Genomic DNA, 20000 nt, shown 5'->3' with positions numbered 1-20000 from the left:
GTGTGTGTGTCGTACTCACATGAAGCTGCTCATCATCTGCTTGGTGTCTTCTGAGCTGCGGGAGTTTGCGAAACTGATAAAGGAGCAGTACACCGCAATCCACGCACACCACTTGAGCTGTAAAACAACAACACAGGTCAGACATTAATATACATGAACACACCCCAGTCAACAACACACACACACACACACAAAGAGAATGCTGACAAGGCTCTGCATGCCTACGAAGAAGATGTGACGATGAAAACCAATCAATAAACCCGAATCCAACAGACAAACCAGACACAGTGTAATCAATACACTCTTCACCCCCCTGAGGTTGGGTACCACATTCACATGTAGTCTCATGTGCCCTTGTGGTGACATGCTGAATGGGACTGTCCTTCAGGCATATACATCTAAAAAGGCGAGTTTACCTTTAATATGGTAAATGGATCAGTGGGATGGGTAGGCCTTTTTAGGGCAACACCTCTTTAGAGTGGTGGCCACACAAGCACACACTCTAAGGAGGGTGAATATTAAAACGCACGCTAGGGAGGTTATATATTATGTCTCACACACACTCGCACTGGCTGATAGTGGGGGAGGGGTGCGAGGACACACAAGAGTGGTCGCGTGACGAGGGAGGTGCTATGTCACCTTGAGCATCAGGCCGCACATGCTGAAAATCATCCCCAACAAATTCATGTAGTCCGGCGTCGGGTCCTCCAGGGTGGGGTTTGCCTCCGTGCTAGGGGGCTTGTACCTTTAACGACAACACATCGCAAATTAGCTATCTACTAGCTGGCTAATGCTAGCGACTGCTATAATAGTCCAAGTATAGACTACGTGTCCTAGCTGAATGACAGAAACAAACTACTAGATAGTTCATTGTGCCTGTACGCAATAAAAACCTGTCCGTTCAGCTTTGGTAATCGATAATCATAAGATAGCTAGTTAATGGCCTAAATGGACTTGCTAGTTAGCAAGTCTTTAATCGCATTAGGCACACTGATGTGTTCTTAGCCAGGCAGCTTCCAAGCTAGCTAGCTAGAACTAGCTTTCTATCGTTTGATAAGATGTAAAAAGAGCTTCTGTCACACAATGCCAACCTTAATATCTTGTTTTGTCTTTTCGGATCTGCCATGTTGTTAGATGACATCTTAAGGATTGATGGTTTCTTGTATTCGTTTAAAGATGCTTAATTCAGTGCCAAGGCTGGGAGTGGAATTTGACAGCTGATCGGCTAGTCGGAGTTTTGTGAATGGACTCAATTGCGTTCGAGATCTTCTTCAAAATAAAAGCTCAAATTTAAGTTCCCTTTCTAGTAAGGATAGTTATGCATGTAAGCAAAGTAAAATACTGTAGAACCCTTACTTTGGAAGTATATTGACAGCCCATCATGCATTGCGTGTCCTGCTAGCGGAAATACACAGAAAAGACGGGAACGAACATTTCTTACAATAGATTTTCGTAACAACTTCGACCAATTATGTTGTGTCAAAGATCAAAATAAAATATTCTGAGAGTATTGCTAGTAAGTTATTTTAATGTTTCATAAGATTATGCATGGTTCTCAAACTGAAGCTAACGTTAAGTGGTATTCTAGCAAGACAAACACGTAGAATTGGAAATAAACGTGTGCACACAGACCACACGCAAAAGTGAATCTGTAATGTGGTCTTTATTTTTCTTTCTTCAGAGCCAGGACTTGCGATGGCGTTCCCCCAGCCTAAACCCCAGGTCCCGCAGCTCCCCCAACACCTTCTCAGGACCATAGACTGCAACCAAGGCGCTATCAGAGCCGTGCGCTTTAACGGTGAGAGAGACAGAGAAAGGGGGGTGGAGGGAGATAGAATGAAACAAAGAGACTAGTAGCAGCATGTTTTTCCATTTTTATGTGGGTTTCTTGAACATCTTCAGAAGCGGCTTGGCAAACAGATCAATTTATAGATTCTCTAACTTTCTCACTCGGCCCTCTCTCCTGCCCCCCTCTCTCTCTTTATCCCATCGTCTCTCTCTATCTTTCTCTCTGTCCATCCCGCCGTCTCACAGCGGATGGGAACTACCTGTTGTCCTGTGGCAGTGACAAGTCTCTGAAGCTGTGGAGTGTCAGCAGGGGAACTCTGTTGAAGACCTACAGTGGCCATGGATACGAGGTCTTAGATGCTGATGGGTAATGTAGTTTTTTGTAAATGTTACATTACATTTAATTAGTTTTACAGATGTTTTTATCCAAAGCAACAAGTAGTGAATGTAGAAAGTAGAATTGAAATTCAAGGTTTAGAAGTGCTTACTCTAATGATATATCATTGATCGTGACAGTTTATTCCAAAGTCATGTTGTTTTTCTGTCGTTTCCTCAGTTCCTACGACAACAGCCTGCTGTGCTCCTGCAGTTCGGACAAGACGGTGATCCTGTGGGACGTGGCGACAGGACAGGTCACACGCAAGCTCCGCGGTCACGCAGGGGTGAGAGACAACAGCCAATCACGGGGCAGGACACAAAGGAAGGGAACAAGGGGGAGAGAGAGAAAAAAAGAGTTTGATGTTTGAACGTGTCGTCTCTGTTTTACAGAAAGTAAACTGTGTACAGTTCAATGAGGAAGCCACTGTTATCCTATCTGGTGAGTCTCCACCTTTCCCGACTAGTTTGACACAGGAGAGAGTACTACCTAAACTAGGTAACAAGATGTGTGTGTGTCTCCAGGCTCCATTGACGGTACGGTGCGCTGCTGGGACACCCGGTCCAGGAGGTTTGAGCCGATTCAGATCCTGGACGAGGCCCGTGACGGCATCAGCAACCTGAAGGTGGCAGAGCATGAGCTGCTCACCGGGTCAGTAGGGCGACCACAACACGGTTCTAGAACACGGCGTTAGAAACACGGTTCTAGAACACTGCACCAGAACACAGTTCTAGAACACGGTTCTAGAACACAGTGTTTGAACACGGTTCTAGAACACGGCGTTAGAACACGGTTCTAGAACACTGCACTAGAACACTGCTCTGCAGCTTTAGAGCCCTGGAATGCCACATCGGAAACTCTGTCTTCACTCAGTCAGGAACACGGCACCAGACTTGTACCTTAACGTGGGTAGTAATGTCCCATTCAGATATTTAGCAGACGTTTTTATCTCGAGGTAAGACAATGAGGTGCATGTGGCTGAAGTAGGTAAACGTATATCAAAAACAATGGTAAAAGTGTGGCATTAGAGCATGTATTCTGAATACACTCATGTCAATCTGTGTTGTCCCTCCAGGTCTGTGGATGGTAGACTGAGGCGCTATGACCTGAGAATGGGACAGCTGCATGTGGACTTCATAAACAGTCAGTACCCTCTTCACTTACACTGTTCCTCTTGGTACCTATATCAGACTCCCGTTTGACATTGGATGCAGTAACTCCTGACTTGTAGAACAATATGTTTTTTTTTTATCAAGATAGATCAATATTGATAGCTATGACTACCTATGGATTTGAGGAGATGATGCTCTCATATTGATGTGTGTGTGTGTTTCAGGCCCCATCACGTGTGTGTGTTTCAGCCAGGACGGCCAGTGCACCCTGACCTCCAGTCTGGACTCCACCGTACGACTGCTGGACAAGAGCACTGGGGAGATGCTTGGAGAGTGAGTACTGAACACACCCACACACAGAGACAGGCACATTGATATACACAAAGACCTTGACGGTTCTGCAGTAGGTCATGTCGATCAAAGGGAAAGGCTCACGTTGATCAAATCAAAGGGTCGTGTCAATTAAACAGGCAGAGTCACTTGAACTAAATAGGGTTACGCTCAATATTCAATCTTCCCTGCTTTACCCAGCTGTAGCCTAGCCTCAGTGCTCTTGTTGTTTGGCCATGTTGAGCTGAGCTTGGAAGCATGTGAATAATAATCATATTACATTTGTTGTTGTTGTTGACAAGTGGTTCTTGTGCTCCAGGTACTCTGGCCACAAGATGAAGGGCTACAAGTTGGACTGCTGTCTCTCCAGTAAGGACACTCACGTTCTAAGCTGTTCTGAGGACGGACACGTCTACTGCTGGGACCTGGTGGAGGTGAGCCGGCCCAGCCTGATTGGCTGGCTGATTTGGTTGCTTAATTTGGTTACCGACGTTGACGTGTGTGTACTAACCGCTCAGCCACCTGACTCCCTGTAAAGGCTGAGAAACTGGAGTGGTTTGAAGATTTTGCGTTCTATCGCCTGCTTCTTTCTCTCAGGGTTCCCTGACGCTGAAACTTCCTGTCGGGAAGGCTGTCGTCCAATCGCTGTCCTTCCATCCCTCAGAGACACGCCTACTCACGGCCATGGAGGGCCGTGTGCAGGTGTGGGGGGCGGAGCCCGAAGAAGTGAAGGAGGAGGAGGAGGAGGTTGTTGTGGCAACGTAGGGAGAAAATGTGACGCTTGTTTAGTTGTTTTTCCTGTACATATTTTTGTAGTAAACATTTATTAAACCTTTTGTAATAACCTGGTGTATTGTCAATCTTTATCCCCCCCTCCATTTACAATAGTACAACAAGTAAAGTGTGAAGTTTTTCTTTATTTACATATGTACAGAAGAACACAAAATAAGTTAATCGGCATCAAATAGAAAGGATATCAAATAAATAAATAATTTATTGTACATAAATATTGTTTGGTTTGTTGAGGACTAACTTGACTCAGCAAAACAGCTTTGGGCACCATAGAGTGCAGCTAGACAGCAAAGGACATGTTTATCCCTTCTTGTCATGACCAGAAAAGGCACTGAAACAGCTTAGTCTTTCACTCTTGAACGTTAGCTTCTGAAACAAGCGCGTGAACAGTCTTGCCCCCTTGCAGAAATGTGCCTATAGGGCCTAAAACTGCAGCATATGACAGCTCATATACAGTTTGTCTGTTCCAGAAATATCATCTGAGCCTCACAAGGGAAAAACCCACAGCACCTATAAAAGGTTGTAGATGACACTGAAAACACCAGCACAGCACACCCTTCACCCTCCACCTGCCAGCCCCTCCCCTTCTTTGTGCGGCTCCTCCCCCTTTCCCACACGGCCCCTCCCCTAGCCCACGCAGCTGCAGTCTGCAGCCAGCAGCTTCTCCACCTTGTGCCAGCGGTGGCGATTGTCCAGAAAGGCCAAGTCTTCGTGGTGGGTCGGCCGGCAGCAGGGGGTGCTGTGCCACAGCTCCCCCATGGGAGGGGGCGGCAGTGCCCCCTGGAGGAGCAGGCTGGTGAGGGTCAGGTCGTGGTTGGAGCGCGCGTGGGGACACGAGCCGCTGCAGTACTTGAAGAGGACGGTCTCGTCCGAGTCGTAGCCCAGGCCGAGGTCTCGGACCTGGAGGAGGAGAGTGCGCAGGCCGCAGTGTGTGGAGGCACCGCGCCGGGGGCGGGAGAGGAGGCCGGGGGTCTGGATGGAGGCGAGGGGGAGAAGGGACCACGGCTCCCCAGCGACGGAGCCTCTCCGCTGGGGCTCGGGGTTGTCGTCCTCCCTGGTCTCTCCACTTCTGCTCTCCTCTTCTGGAGAACCTGCGTCACTTCTCTGCTCTGAAAGATAGAGAGAATAAGAAAGAACGGTTAAGTGAAGGGTTAACGTTATGTTACTGGAACATTTCGGTCAAATGGAAAGTGAACTTTCTGTCAGGTTTCTTTGGTCAAAGAACAGACCCTTAGAAATCTCCAATGACTTTTCAAATCCTTGGATTAAAATACAGTCAAATGAACAAGGCGAAGCAGATCATGCTAAATAATGACAGATATCCAGCAATCGATAAGGCTTTCAACGTTTTACAAGCATCGTATGTTACAAACCCACATTTCCAGGGAGCCATAAAGAACATCCACCACACACACAGCCTCAAAATTCTTCACACCGGTCGAGACGCCCCAACTCACTGCCCTCGCTGTCCAAAAAGGTCAAAGGTCAGCCTTACCAAGGAGCGACCTCAGTCCGCGTCCGTCCCCCCTCTGCACGCAGAACAGCAACACCACCAGCTTCAGCGGGAACCTCATCGTATCTCCCTCGAGCTCTCTCCGTCCGTCTGTCTGTCCGCCTACGCTGGGTGAAGAACAACCACGTCGCAGGAGTGAAAGACGAGTGCGAACGAGCGATGTCGAGACAGAGGAGTCACAACCTCTCATATATACCTTTCAGAACGGGGGGTGGGGGTGGGTGGGGGGGGGTTGAGACAGGGACGGGGGGCGAGGATGAATCAAAGGGGAGGAGGAGAAGGGGACTAACCCTCTCCAGCTCACCTGGGGAGCAGGGATGGATGGATATTCGACCTGAAAAGAGCCATGTTAGGATTATCGAAACAGGTAAATAAATCCTGTGTCTGGAGCATCCCAGCTGTTTTCCGACGGATGGATATGAAGGCCCGGGGCGGGGGGGGGGGGGGGGGGAGGGAGGGGTAGAGAAGAAGGAAAAAGACTGGACTTCCCACGCCGCGATGGAGGGCTGGAACTGAGATGAACCAGAGCTAGCCTAGGTAAACAAAAGCACATGAGGACAAATACAGAGGATACAAATGCTGCTGGGGGATGCACACACATGGGTCAAGGATGACGACCTCCGGGGAGAGAAAGAAAGAATGAAAGAGGGAGGGAGAGAGAGAGAGAGGGAGAAGAGAGACGGATGGATGAGGCACGGGAAGGGTTAAATGGAAAGACAGACGGGTCAGGTCGTAATTAAAAGATAGAAGTACATGACAGAAGCTATTTTAATGGACATTCCTCGGCTAGCGACTGGTCTTAAATCTCATAAATTGAGGGATTTGATCAGAAATGTGTGGTTGACAGGTTGTGCTTATGCAACCGCCAACAGCAGGCAGGGAAAGAGGGGAGAAGGAGTGGCGTCTGAAGTCATCCCAGCGCAATGTCATACACTCAAACACCCGCACAAGCGCATGAGCTTATTTGGGTAGGGATCGCAAAAAGGCCTTCGGCAATGCCTTGTTGTTCATTTTTTCGGAAAAAAGTGAGCCATCGACACGTCGAATTGGACAGACAGAGACAGACAGACAGACACAGGGATGGAGGGATGGACAGACAGACAGACACAGGGATGGAGGGATGGACAGACAGACAGAGACAGACAGACACAGGGATGGAGGGATGGACAGACAGACAGAGACAGACAGACAGACACAGGGATGGAGGGATGGACAGACAGACAGACAGAGACAGACAGACAGACACAGGGAAGGAGGGATGGACAAACAGAAAGACAGGCTGACTGAAGGAAATAGACGGGTTCAAACCACTCCAACAGACATCCTCTTTATTAAAGCTCACCTTTAAAGCATCATGTATTTCCATTGGGACTGAGTCCCAGATCAGTGGTTTGTGTACGGCTAGACATCGCCAGTACAGGTTCCATGCAGCGAGGAACTAACCTGCTCCTGATCAGAATCTACTTGATATCTTTGAGAAGGAAAAACCTGCATGGAAATGTAGACAAAGGCCAGAAGCCTGACAGACAGTGGTCCTGTCAAACCGTAAGACGGATATAGGGATGAGCTAGAAATGTTTCCCTCACAATCCTCCTGGGTGGCATGGCCATGTCTAGAGACATCCACGTGTTCCTTTGGATCCCAGGACCTTGTCTGGGTCAGAGTGTACTGCTAAATTTGGATACATTTCCAGGAGCGGAGGCTCGGTCAGCCTGGATAGTCAGAGAGGAAGGACGCTGTGTCTAGACAGTGATTTACACGAATCCGAATGCTTCGTGTTTCAACTGACACCGAGGCCACGGATGTGATGCCGCGATGAGTGTCCCAGTGCCGTGACTGTGCTGGAAAGTGATGCGTCCTGGGAAGGTGACCGCCGTTTGACTCGGCCCTCTCCAGGAGAGCCTTCCGCGTTCCTGACGAGGAAGAGATGGGAAGAGGCTCGCCGAGCACACGGAAACACCGATTCATCTCCCGTTAAATCCACCGGGACAAGGGGAGCGTGAGAGGGCAAAGGGTCTGACACATTCCTTCCACCTCCCGGAGAGAGACAGAGAGAGATAGAGAGAGAGAGGGAGAGAGAGAGAGAGAGAGAGAGAGAGAGAGAGGGAGAGAAGAGAGAGATAGAGAGATGGAGAGAGAGAGAGATAGAGGGAGAGAGAGAGAGAGAGAGAGAGAGAGAGAGAGAGAGAGAGAGAGAGAGTGAGAGAGAGAGAGAGAGAGAGAGAGAGAGAGAGAGAGAGAGAGAGAGAGATGGAGATGGGGGGGAGGTGGGAGAGGAAGGGAGGATAGGGAGGAGGAATACAGTGTAGATACTGCAAGCCCACAGGAATTTTTGTTTGAAGAAGCGTTCTGGAATTTTGAAGTCTCAGGTGAGTTGGAATGAAAGGAATCTAATGGCAATGTCCTAAATAGAAGAAAAGATAAAACAGGCAAATAGCAGATTGGCATGTTGTCATCAAAAAGAAAGAGATTGGCACTTTTCCTATCCAAGGTCTCCGATAACAGCTTCACTGAGAAGAACAAGATACGGCATCAGACAGTCTTAATTGTTATGCATGATCAACAGAATGAAAGATATGTAAAAACTGTACACTTCGCCTTGTTTTGATGTCAAAACGTCTAAAAATGCCCGCAACCAGCACATTAGTTCCCTGTTTGAGTGGCACACCTCCATGCTGGCGTGTGACAGAATCGTTGACGGCCTAAAGAATTGTCTTCCGGATGGCTGGCTTGTCTTGGGAGATTCACGTCAAAATACTGCAGGCCCGTGGTTTCCTGGATACGGTGTTTCCTGCTCCGTATCTGAGCTGTAGATCACCGTGTGGAAGTAAAATAAGGATATTAACAACAAGTAAACATGCCCCCCACCAGTGATTTAGTTCCCCCCTTAGGTCAGTTAGAAACCAGACCGCCCATAGCGGACAAAGGCAAAATTACTGTGTGATGGACTAACAGACACACAGACACTATAACCAGACTATAACGTCTTTATTTAGCAGACACTTTCATCCAACGCAACCTACAGAGAGGGATTCGAACCCTCCTGCCTGTTGAACTACTTTGAAACGCTCTACCACTGAACTAAACCACCCCCCCCCCCCCCCCCCCCCCCACCCCACCCCCCCGACCCCCGACCCCGGCGAGGCTAAAAGTAGCCCGGACAGGAAGTGAAAAGAGATGGGTCTAAGATTGGTACCGAGAAGACAGAAACACCACTCATCTGCATAATGTGGATCTATACGCCGACTTTGAAGGTGATGATAAATTAATCGACTGGATTCTATCAATAAACCCCCGCAACTCTAGGGCTGTATGGATCTCTTCGGAAACAGAATCCGATTGATTGATCATCCGTTCAGTTCATGAAACCTCAAGAAGCATGGGATACCCTTGAGGAGTGGGGGAGGGGCAAACAGGGATGATGGTCTCATTTACTGGAGGTTCAGATCCTCCTGAATTTCCAGTAAATGAGACCATTTGCCCCTCCCCCAGTTCTGAGTGGACTGTCACAGATTGATGCAACGCAGTGTATTCATTTAGCATCGCTCCAAAGCGACGTAAGATGCAGATCTGATCCTGCGGCCTATGATTCTGCAGCTAAATACGCAACCACTAAGCTACACCCATCCCCTGGGATACCTGGGGATGGGTGTAGGACTCTACGGACTCTGAGAGAGTACGGACTCTGAGTGTACGGACTCTGAGAGACTCTGACTGTTTGCTGCACGACTTGTCTGCCAGTTGTAGGATTAGAATGACATTGAGTTCCAATTCAATTGTGTTGCTTCGGGTTCTTTGTATTCTAATTCCACAAGGGCCGCGCTGTGCATTCCGTGAGGAACTGGTCTCTGGGCCAGTCCATATAGGGTTCGTCTGAGCAGGGCAGGAATGTCGGGAGCGCATCGTTCCTGTAATGGGAAGCATTCTAGAAGGATTAAGTCATGGAATGTAAAACTCGCAATAGCTCCTGTTTACACCTTAAATCTCCACATCAGACAAGCTACCTGCCCACATCTCCTCTCTTCCCATCCAGCCATCCCCTCGATCCGCTCACCTCATCAAACCTGTCAGGCTCCTGAAGATAGGCCTGATCAGAAATACCATCTCCCCCTGTCTTCCTCCTCCTTTCTACCCTTCCCATCCATCATCCCTCCCTCCCTCTCCATCCATCCCTCCCTCCCTCCTCTCCATCTTCCATCCATCGCTTTCTGCATCCCGCTATAGTTTGAACCCTCACTTTCTGGTTAGGGCTGCACCCCCATCTTTAAATCTATTTTTTCACTATTCCCTCCCTCTATTTCTCCCTCGATCCATCTGTGTCCCATTCCCCATTTAAATCCCCCCTCAATCACTGGGTATGTATCCGTTCCTTCCCTCATCCTCCCATACTTGATTCCAGAAAAATACTTTCCACATTGGAAATAAGAATGACAAATGCTTTCATGTGGTTCGGTGTGTTTTAAACCCACCCATAAATCCCAAATCTGTATGTGTACAGGAACCTTGTTGTGGTCTGCATTCCACTGCCCTTGTCTTTCCAGTTTCCAAGATGGAGGACTTTTAACCAGGCCATAGCGAGCTTGGTCTCAGGTGCAATTCAGCCCAGATGCAGGGGAACACCAGAGTGGGTATCCCTCACATTGCTCTGGCAACGTATTCATCAGCTGCCTGGAAACTCTCTATTTTTGCCCAGGTGCTTTACCCCCACACACACACACATTGCCCAGGTGTGTGTATGTGTGTATTCTGATTGAGTTATGTGGGGGCTCAGACGGAGCACTGTCAGTATGTTGGACTCGGTAGGCTAAGTACGTACAGTGTTCGTTCTGATCGTTGGTTTGGTTTCCATCTCAACAGGCTTCGAAATCGGTTAGGGGTGAAAGGTGACTGTAGAGTTGGATTGAATGTCATGGAATAGCAAGGCCCTTTTCAGGGTCCACTGTAACTACATACTTTGTAAACCATAAAAGTAAATTATTAAATCAATAGTATTTCAAAGTTGTCAACATTGCAGAAATAAGATTTATTTATTTATATTTTGACCTCATACGTGAAACGCGGATATGACGTTTCTAGTACGCGTGTTGTTCTTCCGTCCGATCATAGCTTGCTGCTCACCTGTAAGTCAAGCAGTTTAGGAACTGTAAATCGAAATCTAACGAATTTATGTCTGTATATGTCGTAGTTTAGCCCCATATAATCATGTTTATATATTATCGATGCATGTTATTTAAATCTCTAACACGGATAGCCATCCTTTCTTTGCTGGATAGCTAGCTAGCTACTGTAGTGCTAGTATTACTCAACGCTTGCTAGCCAGATAGCTAGTGCTAGTTAGTACTACTAGTCGATACTCCAACGGCAACGCAAAACAATACGCTAATGTCAGCCTCAAAACAAAACCAGTAATTTAACTCGTATTCTTATAGAGCTAAGTGACACGCAATAAAACACGTTTACGCCACGAAATAGTCAACTAGCTGTCTGTACAACCTAGCAATTAGCAGAGAGCTACTAGTCTAAACTCGTATGTTCCTTTTCTAGATTAAAGAAGACCCTTTCATTTCTAGTCGTGTAAGACCTAGACGACAACATGGTGAGTCCACAATGCATCCGAATCTGTCTTAACCCTTGTGTTATCTTCGGGTCATTCTGACCCATCAGTCATTGTGACCCACCGTCGTATTGCGACAGATTTACCGCATACAAAGACAAAGTGAAGCATTTTCTTTTAACCGTTGGGCTGTCTCAGACCCCCCACATTGCAAAGGTTAAAAGAAAATTATTTTAATTTGTTTTTGTATTGGGTAAAATTGGGTAAACACAACGATGGTTCGTTATGAACCTTTGGGTCATGTGACCCGAAGGCAGCACGAGGGTTAACACACAGGAAATTCACCAAAAACATGCTAGAGAGAGCAATCTTAAGTGTGTGCGTAACTATATCTTCTTTCACAGGGTGAGAGGAAAGGAGTGAACAAGTACTACCCTCCCGACTTTGACCCTGCTAAGGTAAGTATGGATACACACACAAATTTGTGGTCTGGTCTTGTGATGATTGTGTATTTTGATGACCTGTGGAACGCTTTTCTCTCATTCTCTTTCCTCTCCGGCTCTCTCTCCTACGTTTGTCCTTCCTCTCTAGCATGGCTCCCTCAACGGCTACCACAATACCCACCCTCTCAGGGAGAGAGCCAAGAAACTGTCCCAGGGGATCCTTGTCATCCGGTAACACACGCTCTTTCAATGTAGTAGTCTCTCTTTCTTTCTCTCTCTCTCTCTCTCTCTCTCTCTCTCTCTCTCTCTCTCTCTCTCTCTCTCTCTCTCTCTCTCTCTCTCTCTCTCTCTCTCTCTCAGTCCCCCCCCCCCCCCACACACACACACACACACACACACACGCCACATCTCTCTCCAACACGTACACATACAAACACGTCCCTCAGCAGAACCAGCACCTGACCCTGGTTCCTCGTGTGTTTTCAGGTTTGAAATGCCCTATAACATCTGGTGTGATGGCTGTGGGAATCACATCGGCATGGGTGAGTTCAGGCGCCTAGCGAGGAGTCAGGTGGCTTAGCGGTTAGGGAATCGGGCTAGTAATCAGAAGGTTGCCGGTTCGATTCCAGGCTGTGCAAAATGACGTTGTGTCCTTGGGCAAGGCACTTCACCCTACTTGCCTCGAGGGGATGTAAGTCTTACTTACTTACTGTAAGTCGCTCTGGATAAGAGCGTCTGCTAAATGTAAAATGTAAATGTTCCCCAGATCTGCAGTTGATGTTTGGTCTTGCGTTTAGTCATTTAGCAGACGCTCTTAGCCAGAGCTCTGGGTGCCTCTGACTAACCCACGTGTGAATCACACGTCCATTCCTGTTGTGCGTGTCTTCCATTAGGGGTGCGCTACAATGCAGAGAAGAAGAAAATGGGGAACTACTATACCACGCCCATCTACAGGTGTGTGTGTGTGTGTGTGTGTGTATCCTAGTGACAGCCCTTCATCAACGCAAGATGTTTTTTCTACTGCCTTGTAATGTCTATACCTATAGAATGTGTCTTTTTGAAGAATGTGCCAGATTATTCTTTAAACAATGTCCTGATCCCTAACATAAAGTGTGTGTGTGTGTGTGTCCAGGTTCAGGATGAAGTGTCATCTGTGTGTGAACTACATTGAGATGCAGACAGACCCGGCCACCTGTGACTACCTGATCATCAGCGGGGCCCGGCGGAAGGAGGAGCGCTGGGACATGGCTGACAACGAGCAGATCCTCACCACAGGTGCACCGTTACAACCCTCCCTCCCTCTTCATCTCGTTCTTCCTCCACCCATCTCCCTCTGTCCCTGTGTGTGTGTGTGTGTGTGTGTGTGTGGTAACACCTCCTCTCCCTCTGTCCCAGAGCGCACAGACAAGGAGAAGCTGGAGACAGACCCCATGTTCAAGCTGGATCACGGAGGCAAGGACAAGGAGAAGCTGCGGGCCGCCCTGCCCTCCCTCTCTCAGATCCAGGAGCACCAAGAGGGCTGGAGGGACGACTTCCAGCTCAACAGCACCCTCCGCAGGAAGTTCAGGGTAACTGCACGGCCCCTGAAAGACATGTCCAGTCGTGCTAGGGCTTTGAGCAACATGCCAAATTCCAATATAGGTCCGTTGATATCCATAAAACAATATCTATCACCAGAGGGCACACGACTGCCACTGAGTTAGCCCTTCTGTTAGGTACGAGCTCCTTTTATATTGACATGGTAAACTTGATCCTATAGAAAGATCTGGTTTCTGAGCCTTTCCTCAGAAACAAAAGGGTGTGGGTTTCCATAGGAACATTCCTGACCAGGTTTGACCGAGCCACAACAGTGACATGAAGCTAGAAGTATCACACCCACAGTTTGTTTGTGTGTGTCCCCCCCCCCCCCCCCCTGCAGACGGAGAAGAGAGTGATGGCCGACGAGGAGGAGAAGGACAACGCCGTGAGGAAGAGGATGAATCTGTCCATCCCTCTGGTTCCTGAGAAGGAGGAGGACAAGAAGCTGGCTGCGCTGCTGACCTACACAGCCCCTGACTGTTAGTACACACACACACACACACACACAGTTAGGTCAATCAAGTGCCTCCCAAGTATTTGACGGTATTTCCAAGTGCCGAATTGCCGCGTTCTGACATGAACCTGTTATTTCTTACGTTCGCCCCTCCTCCTCTACACCCTCCCCTCCTTCCTCGACCCTCCCCCCCCCCCCCCCTGAAGCCTACGACGACAGGCAGCACATCAAACGGAAGGAGATCTCCACGCGCTCCTGGTTCGGCTCCCCCTCCCTGCCCCAGGGGGGCGCCGCAGGCAGCCTGCTCCACAAGCTGGGGCTGCAGGGCAAAGGAGCGGCCGTGGCCAAGGCCTTGGGCCCCTCGCCCGCCACGTCCTCCAGCCTGATCCGCAGGCGCACCGAGGGGGCCTGGTCGCGGCCCCGCGCCACCGTCACGCGGAGGAAGTCAGACCCGGGAACCCAAGGCAGGGAGAGCGGGGCGGACCGGGGGAAGGATTTGGGCGTCGCGCACAGGACGGACGCGTCGGATTCGGACGATGCGTCACGTACGAGGGGACTAGAGATTGCGGAGGTAAACGGGAGAGCGAGGCCGGCGGGGAGAGAGGAAACCACAGAGGAAGAGGATGGAGCTGTGTCGTTGAAAGGAGAGGATTGTGGGACTGTGGAGGAGCAGGGCAGTAGTCTGGCACGTCTGAAGTCTCTGGTGGCTGATTACAGCGACTCTGAGTCGGACCCCGGACAGTGAAAGTAATGGATTAACTTTGGCTGGACTATTGACCTGTGTACATAGACTTCACCATGGCCCCTTCACACAGTTGTTTACAAAAGGATTATCCACTTCTCTTTCAGTCTTCAAATTGTCCCCGGTCACAAGGTTTTTTTCTTTTATTATAGTTTGTATATTTAAATTGTGTTATAAAGACGCAGAGCTGCAGTGATCACCCCTGTCAATAAAGCCATGCCACTTTGAGCCATTCTGTGGTGTCTTCTTTTTCCAACCGTGTTCCCTTTCCCCCACGAGGAGGGGAGGAGGAGAGGAGAGGAGGTAGAAGGAGAGGGCGTGTGGAGGGAAGGAGAGGAGGAGAGGAGGGAGAAGGAGAGGGGAGGAGGGGTGGGGAGAGAGGGGAGAAGGAGAGGAGGGAGGAGAGGAGGGGTGTGGAGGGAGGGGAGAAGGGGAGGTGAGGTGGAGGAGAGGAGGGGTGTGGAGAGAGGGGGGAGGAATTGACAGTTGTTGAGTAGAGCTCCAGAGAGGCAGGATGACTGGAAGGACTCTACAGTGGTTTGGGATTCTTGTCTTTTTAAACACTTGCAGCAGCAGAAGCCAGTAAGTTGTCTCTACGACTTAGATTACGTAGCTACAACTAAGATAAACATGTTTGTTAATCTCCTGTTTGTTCATATAGGTGTATCTTAATTTACCTATCATCTTAGCTTCGACTGTGGAGTCGGGACCGTACGCTTTCAGTTCTGACTCCATTCGTACCTGTGCACATAGATATATTTGACTTGATGGATTGGTTTTGATTGATTTGTTTGTGTCAGCATAACGTTACACTTGTGTGCCTTGCAGATTTATAACCTTTGAAGACTACTTCAAATCCCAGATGTAAGTAAATGTGTATGTCCGTGCTCATACAGAAACAAAATCACTAAACCATCGTTGAGACCAGTGGCTCAGTGGTCAATATGTCCACTGTACTGTTGAGATGTTGGTGCATTCTTGTATCTTTTGTGGAACTGTCCAGAACTTATTTCCCATTTGGGGACATTAAAGTATATCTTATGTTAGTCTCTTATTGTATGACGCTGACCATAGCTGTGTCCTCCAAGCTGAGAAGAGAACAGACTCATTTTACTGTTTATGTACCCAGCGCCAAGAGCATAGATCCGAAGAAACATACCAGTGATGCTCCAAGGTAAAATTCATTCACCGTAGACTCATTTTTCGCTTGTCAAAACAGTTGTCAGCCATCTACTAGTCCTGCAAAGGAACTACTCTGTTTAGAGGATGATGTTCGGTTCCCCTCATCCCTCCAACCCCACCCCTCCCTCCATGTCTCCACACACACCTCCCCACACACCCCCCCCCCCACACCCCTCCACCTACCCATCCCTTCATGTCGTCATCCCCACACACCCCTCCACCCCTCCCCCTACCCATACCTCCACCCCCCCCACCCCTCCCCCCCCCCCCCCCACCCCTCCCCCCCCCCCCCCCCACCCCCCAGGTTCCTGGTCCTGGCTCCTAACTTGCTGAGGGTAGACAGGAAGGAGAGCGTGTACCTGGAGGCGCAGGGTGTGAGCGACACGGTGAGGGTCACTATCAGCGTGATGGGCTTCCCTCTGAAGGCTCAGATGCTGCTGCAGGACACGGTGGAGCTGGGCCCAAACAACGGCTTCAACACGCTCAAGACCTTACAGGTGCTGCTGAACACCTGGGGGTTAATATATGGCTCTCTCTCTCTCTCTCTCTCTGTCATTCTCTGTCTTTCATTCATTCTCTCTCACTCTCTCTCGCTCTTTCAGTATCTCACTCTCACTCATTTCTGGTTTCATACTCTCTCTTTCTCTCTGTCCTTCTCTGTTTCTTTCACGCTCGCTCTCTCTCTGTCATTCTCTCTCTCACACTCTCGCTTTTTCAGTAACTCACTCTCTCACTCATTCCTGGTTTCATTCTCTCTTTCTCTTTTTATTTCTCTTTCACTCTCTCGCCCTCTTTTTTCGTTTCTGTCATTCTTTGCTCTCTCTGTCTTTGTCTCACCAGACTGATGTTTCAATGTGAGTTTTTACTTATCCCCTCAGCTCTCCTCACTGCTCCTGAACAGAGAGGCCACCAAGAACAAGTTTGTATATCTGCACGTCAAATTCGGAGATTATTACAGGCACGAGGAGGTCGTCATGTTAACCTTCCAGAAGGGCTACATCTTCATACAAACAGACAAACCGGTCTACAACCCTGGGGACACTGGTAAACAGATAAACAAACAAACAAACAACAGATGCCCTGTCTCTGTCTGGATCTCTCTCTCTACCGGTCCATCTCTTTTCTTCTCTCTCTAGTGATGTTCAGATATTTCCTGTCGACTCCGGCCTTTCAGTCTGTTGAAGATGACCTCACAGTCGAACTTGAGGTATTTTCATAACGAGTATTATTTACATTTAAGTTATATTTGAATAATCCAAATGAAATTGAAAGTGTGTGTGTGTGTGTGCACTAGAACGCGGATGGGGTGACTGTCCATCAGAAGTCAGTCAGAGCCGCCAACGGTGTCTACTCCGACAATTTCAAGCTGCTTGACGGCGTAAAGTATGCAATCTTAAAACATCGCACAATAAATAGGATTTCAATACAGAATGTTAGGCAAGTTAAAGGTGTCCATAGTGTGGTCTAACTTGTCTAACTTCCTGCTTGTCATTTTACAAAGCGTATTTTTGTCATTATCTTCTATTTCAGTGTCCTCTAATTTACTCTTCTTTGGTGACAAAATATCTTCAGGCAGAAACATCAATAGACAAATACAAAAATTAGGTTCAATGAAGGATTTCATTGGTTCTGACTCTACCTTGTTGCTCGTAAACAGTGAGGGGAAATGGAAGGTGATCGCAAAGTTTGACACCTCGGCGGAGAACATGTTCAGAGCTGAGTTTGAAGTGAAGAAGTATGGTAAGATGATGTATGGTTTGTACACACTGTCCCTTCCCTCTGTGGGATTAGTACCCCCTGATGTGTGTGTGTGTGTGTGTGTGTGGCACCATTTCAGTCCTGCCAGCGTTCAATGTGACCCTGACACCCAAGAAGCCCTTTTTCAGCGTGGACGACACCGAACTGGAGGTGGAAATCACAGCCAGGTCAGTGTTAGAGACTAGACCAGCATCTGACAGTTTCATCTATCCCACACACAAACCTAGACTATAATGTGACGCCCTGACATGTGTAGCCGGTGTGAATCGGTGAAACCCACTCCTCAAGTATGTAACAGGCCACCCGCGTCAATGAATAGCTAGCTTTTCTTTGGCGTAGCTGGTAGTGGTCGCGCTTGGGATGCCAGAGGTGGCAGGTTCGACTCCTGGTGGGAGCAACCATTGGCCAAGTGAACCCTCTGATGGAGCAAGACCACGTCTGTCACATACACCTGGTGCCATCAATACACAACGCACAAGGAGTACACAACCACTACACATGCCTGTGTTAACTGTGTGTGTTTCTCAGCTACCTGTGTGGTAAGAGTGTTAACTGTGTGTGTGTTTCTCAGCTACCTGTATGGTAAGAGTGTTAACTGTGTGTGTGTTTCTCAGCTACCTGTGTGGTAAGAGTGTTAACTGTGTGTGTGTTTCTCAGCTACCTGTGTGGTAAGAGTGTTAACTGTGTGTGTGTTTCTCAGCTACCTGTGTGGTAAGAGTGTTAACTGTGTGTGTGTTTCTCAGCTACCTGTATGGTAAGAGTGTTAACTGTGTGTGTGTTTCTCAGCTACCTGTGTGGTAAGAGTGTTAACTGTGTGTGTGTTTCTCAGCTACCTGTGTGGTAAGAGTGTTAACTGTGTGTGTGTTTCTCAGCTACCTGTATGGTAAGAGTGTTAACTGTGAGTGTGTTTCTCAGCTACCTGTGTGGTAAGAGTGTTAACTGTGTGTGTGTTTCTCAGCTACCTGTATGGTAAGAGTGTTAACTGTGTGTGTGTTTCTCAGCTACCTGTATGGTAAGAGTGTTAACTGTGAGTGTGTTTCTCAGCTACCTGTATGGTAAGAGTGTTAACTGTGAGTGTGTTTCTCAGCTACCTGTATGGTAAGAGTGTTAACTGTGAGTGTGTTTCTCAGCTACCTGTATGGAAAGAGCGTGAAAGGGACAGCCTATGTGGTGTTTGGGGTGGAGATGGACAACCTGAAGAAGAGGTTACCGACAGTTAAGCAGATCACTGAGGTAAACCGCCTGAGAGTCTGTCAGGTAGACATTCTGTTGGTTTAGTTAATTGCACGATTGCTTTTTGATCATTGATTGATTGACATTTAGCAAAACACATCCAGCAAGATATCATTAACCAACCAATCAACCAGCCATCTTACCAACCAACCAATCAACCAGCCATCTTACCAACCAACCAACCAACCAACCATCTAATCAGATGATTATTTGTCGGTCCTGTCCTCAGTTGGATCCAGGGACAGTGACTCTAACCATGGCAGAGATCCAGGCTGCCTACCCAGACATCAAGCTCCTGGTGGGCTGTTCCATCTACATCAAGGCCTCAGTAATGACTGAGTCTGGTGAGTACCAACACTGACCTGGCCTGACCTGTCTGTCTGACTACCTGTCTGTCTGTCTGTCTGTCTGTCTGTCTGTCTGTCTGTCTGACTACCTGTCTGTCTGTCTGTCTGTCTGTCTGTCTGACTACCTGTCTGTCTGTCTGTCTGTCTGTCTGACTACCTGTCTGTCTGTCTGTCTGTCTGTCTGACTACCTGTCTGTCTGTCCGACTACCTGTCTGTCTGACCTGGCCTGCCTGCCTGCCTGTCTGTCTGTCTGTCTGACTACCTGTCTGACTACATGTCTGACTACCTGTCTGTCTGTCTGACTACCTGTCTGTCTGTCTGTCTGTCTGACTACCTGTCTGTCTGTTCCGACTACCTGTCTGTCTGACCTGGCCTTCCTGCCTGCCTGTCTGTCTGACTACCTGTCTGTCTGACTACCTGTCTGACTACCTGTCTGTCTGTCTGACTACCTGTCTGTCTGTCTGACTACCTGTCTGACTACCTGTCTGTCTGACCTGGCCTGCCTGCCTGTCTGGCTACCTGTCTGTCAGATTACCTGTCTGTCTGTCTGTCTGTCTGTCTGTCTGACTGTCTGTCTGCCTGGTTGTCTGGTTATCTGTAATTCTTGCTAACTGTGGATGATGACACAGTACTTTTTTCAGTAAACACAGAGGCACCCAGAGTCAACATGATCTTCAACCCCAACGCAAATATTTGGTTTTGCCATTTTCTGTGAACCATCACAACATAAAAACATGACTTAACTCTCAGAGCATTAGCAATTAACAAATTAATAATGTACCCTAGTAACACATTTT

The 20000-nt window shown here is 48.3% G+C and overlaps 5 protein-coding genes across 9 annotated transcripts in view; 3 read left to right on the top strand and 2 right to left on the bottom strand.

The window, feature by feature from the left end:
* wdr83os (WD repeat domain 83 opposite strand) overlaps positions 1-1288 on the bottom strand; it is a 2506-nt gene extending 1218 nt beyond the window's left edge. The window contains exons 1-3 of one of the 2 annotated variants that reach the window (XM_062455817.1): positions 1092-1288; positions 640-745; positions 20-117 (exon numbers count right to left, since the gene is read on the bottom strand). In XM_062455817.1, coding sequence (XP_062311801.1) covers positions 20-117; positions 640-745; positions 1092-1141 — 254 coding nt within the window. In that variant the 5' untranslated portion in view covers positions 1142-1288. The remainder of the gene's footprint in view (positions 1-19; positions 118-639; positions 746-1091) is intronic. The other variant, XM_062455818.1, reaches the window with a different exon arrangement.
* wdr83 (WD repeat domain containing 83) lies at positions 1217-4450 on the top strand. The gene is made up of 10 exons (XM_062455815.1): positions 1217-1516; positions 1682-1798; positions 2035-2155; positions 2345-2450; positions 2557-2605; positions 2689-2815; positions 3240-3307; positions 3501-3609; positions 3926-4040; positions 4204-4450. Exons 2-10 carry the CDS (start codon positions 1696-1698, stop codon positions 4369-4371), a joined length of 966 nt encoding a protein of 321 aa, XP_062311799.1. The 5' UTR covers positions 1217-1516; positions 1682-1695; the 3' UTR covers positions 4372-4450.
* A 486-nt stretch (positions 4451-4936) lies between these two features.
* On the bottom strand, positions 4937-6008 carry LOC134016457 (persephin). The gene is made up of 2 exons (XM_062455823.1): positions 5894-6008; positions 4937-5507 (listed from the first exon to the last, which is right to left on the bottom strand). The coding sequence occupies exons 1-2, from the start codon at positions 5970-5972 to the stop codon at positions 5026-5028; spliced, it is 561 nt and encodes a 186-aa protein (XP_062311807.1). The 5' UTR covers positions 5973-6008; the 3' UTR covers positions 4937-5025.
* Positions 6009-10970: 4962 nt separating this feature from the next.
* yju2b (YJU2 splicing factor homolog B) lies at positions 10971-14910 on the top strand. 4 transcript variants are annotated; one of them, XM_062455820.1, is made up of 10 exons: positions 10971-11031; positions 11456-11507; positions 11870-11923; positions 12057-12139; positions 12395-12450; positions 12802-12862; positions 13041-13183; positions 13304-13476; positions 13827-13965; positions 14147-14910. In XM_062455820.1, the coding sequence occupies exons 2-10, from the start codon at positions 11505-11507 to the stop codon at positions 14683-14685; spliced, it is 1251 nt and encodes a 416-aa protein (XP_062311804.1). In that variant the 5' UTR covers positions 10971-11031; positions 11456-11504; the 3' UTR covers positions 14686-14910. The 4 variants fall into 4 exon arrangements, with proteins under 4 accessions (XP_062311804.1, XP_062311805.1, XP_062311803.1 ...); XM_062455821.1 differs by having other exon boundaries at positions 11006-11035; positions 11463-11507; XM_062455819.1 differs by lacking the exon at positions 10971-11031 and adding an exon at positions 11036-11079.
* A 402-nt stretch (positions 14911-15312) lies between these two features.
* The window catches only part of c3b.1 (complement component c3b, tandem duplicate 1), a 15546-nt gene continuing 10858 nt past the window's right edge, over positions 15313-20000 (top strand). Inside the window, 11 exon segments of the mRNA XM_062455825.1 lie at positions 15313-15329; positions 15511-15546; positions 15812-15856; positions 16169-16361; positions 16743-16908; positions 17001-17071; positions 17159-17247; positions 17522-17604; positions 17702-17789; positions 18753-18855; positions 19085-19213. Of these exon segments, the coding sequence (XP_062311809.1) occupies positions 15313-15329; positions 15511-15546; positions 15812-15856; positions 16169-16361; positions 16743-16908; positions 17001-17071; positions 17159-17247; positions 17522-17604; positions 17702-17789; positions 18753-18855; positions 19085-19213 (1020 nt within the window).

This window comes from Osmerus eperlanus, unplaced genomic scaffold, assembly GCF_963692335.1.
Source record: "Osmerus eperlanus unplaced genomic scaffold, fOsmEpe2.1 SCAFFOLD_145, whole genome shotgun sequence".
Taxonomy (NCBI): Eukaryota; Metazoa; Chordata; class Actinopteri; order Osmeriformes; family Osmeridae; genus Osmerus; species Osmerus eperlanus.
This window is presented reverse-complemented; position numbering and strand designations above follow the sequence as displayed.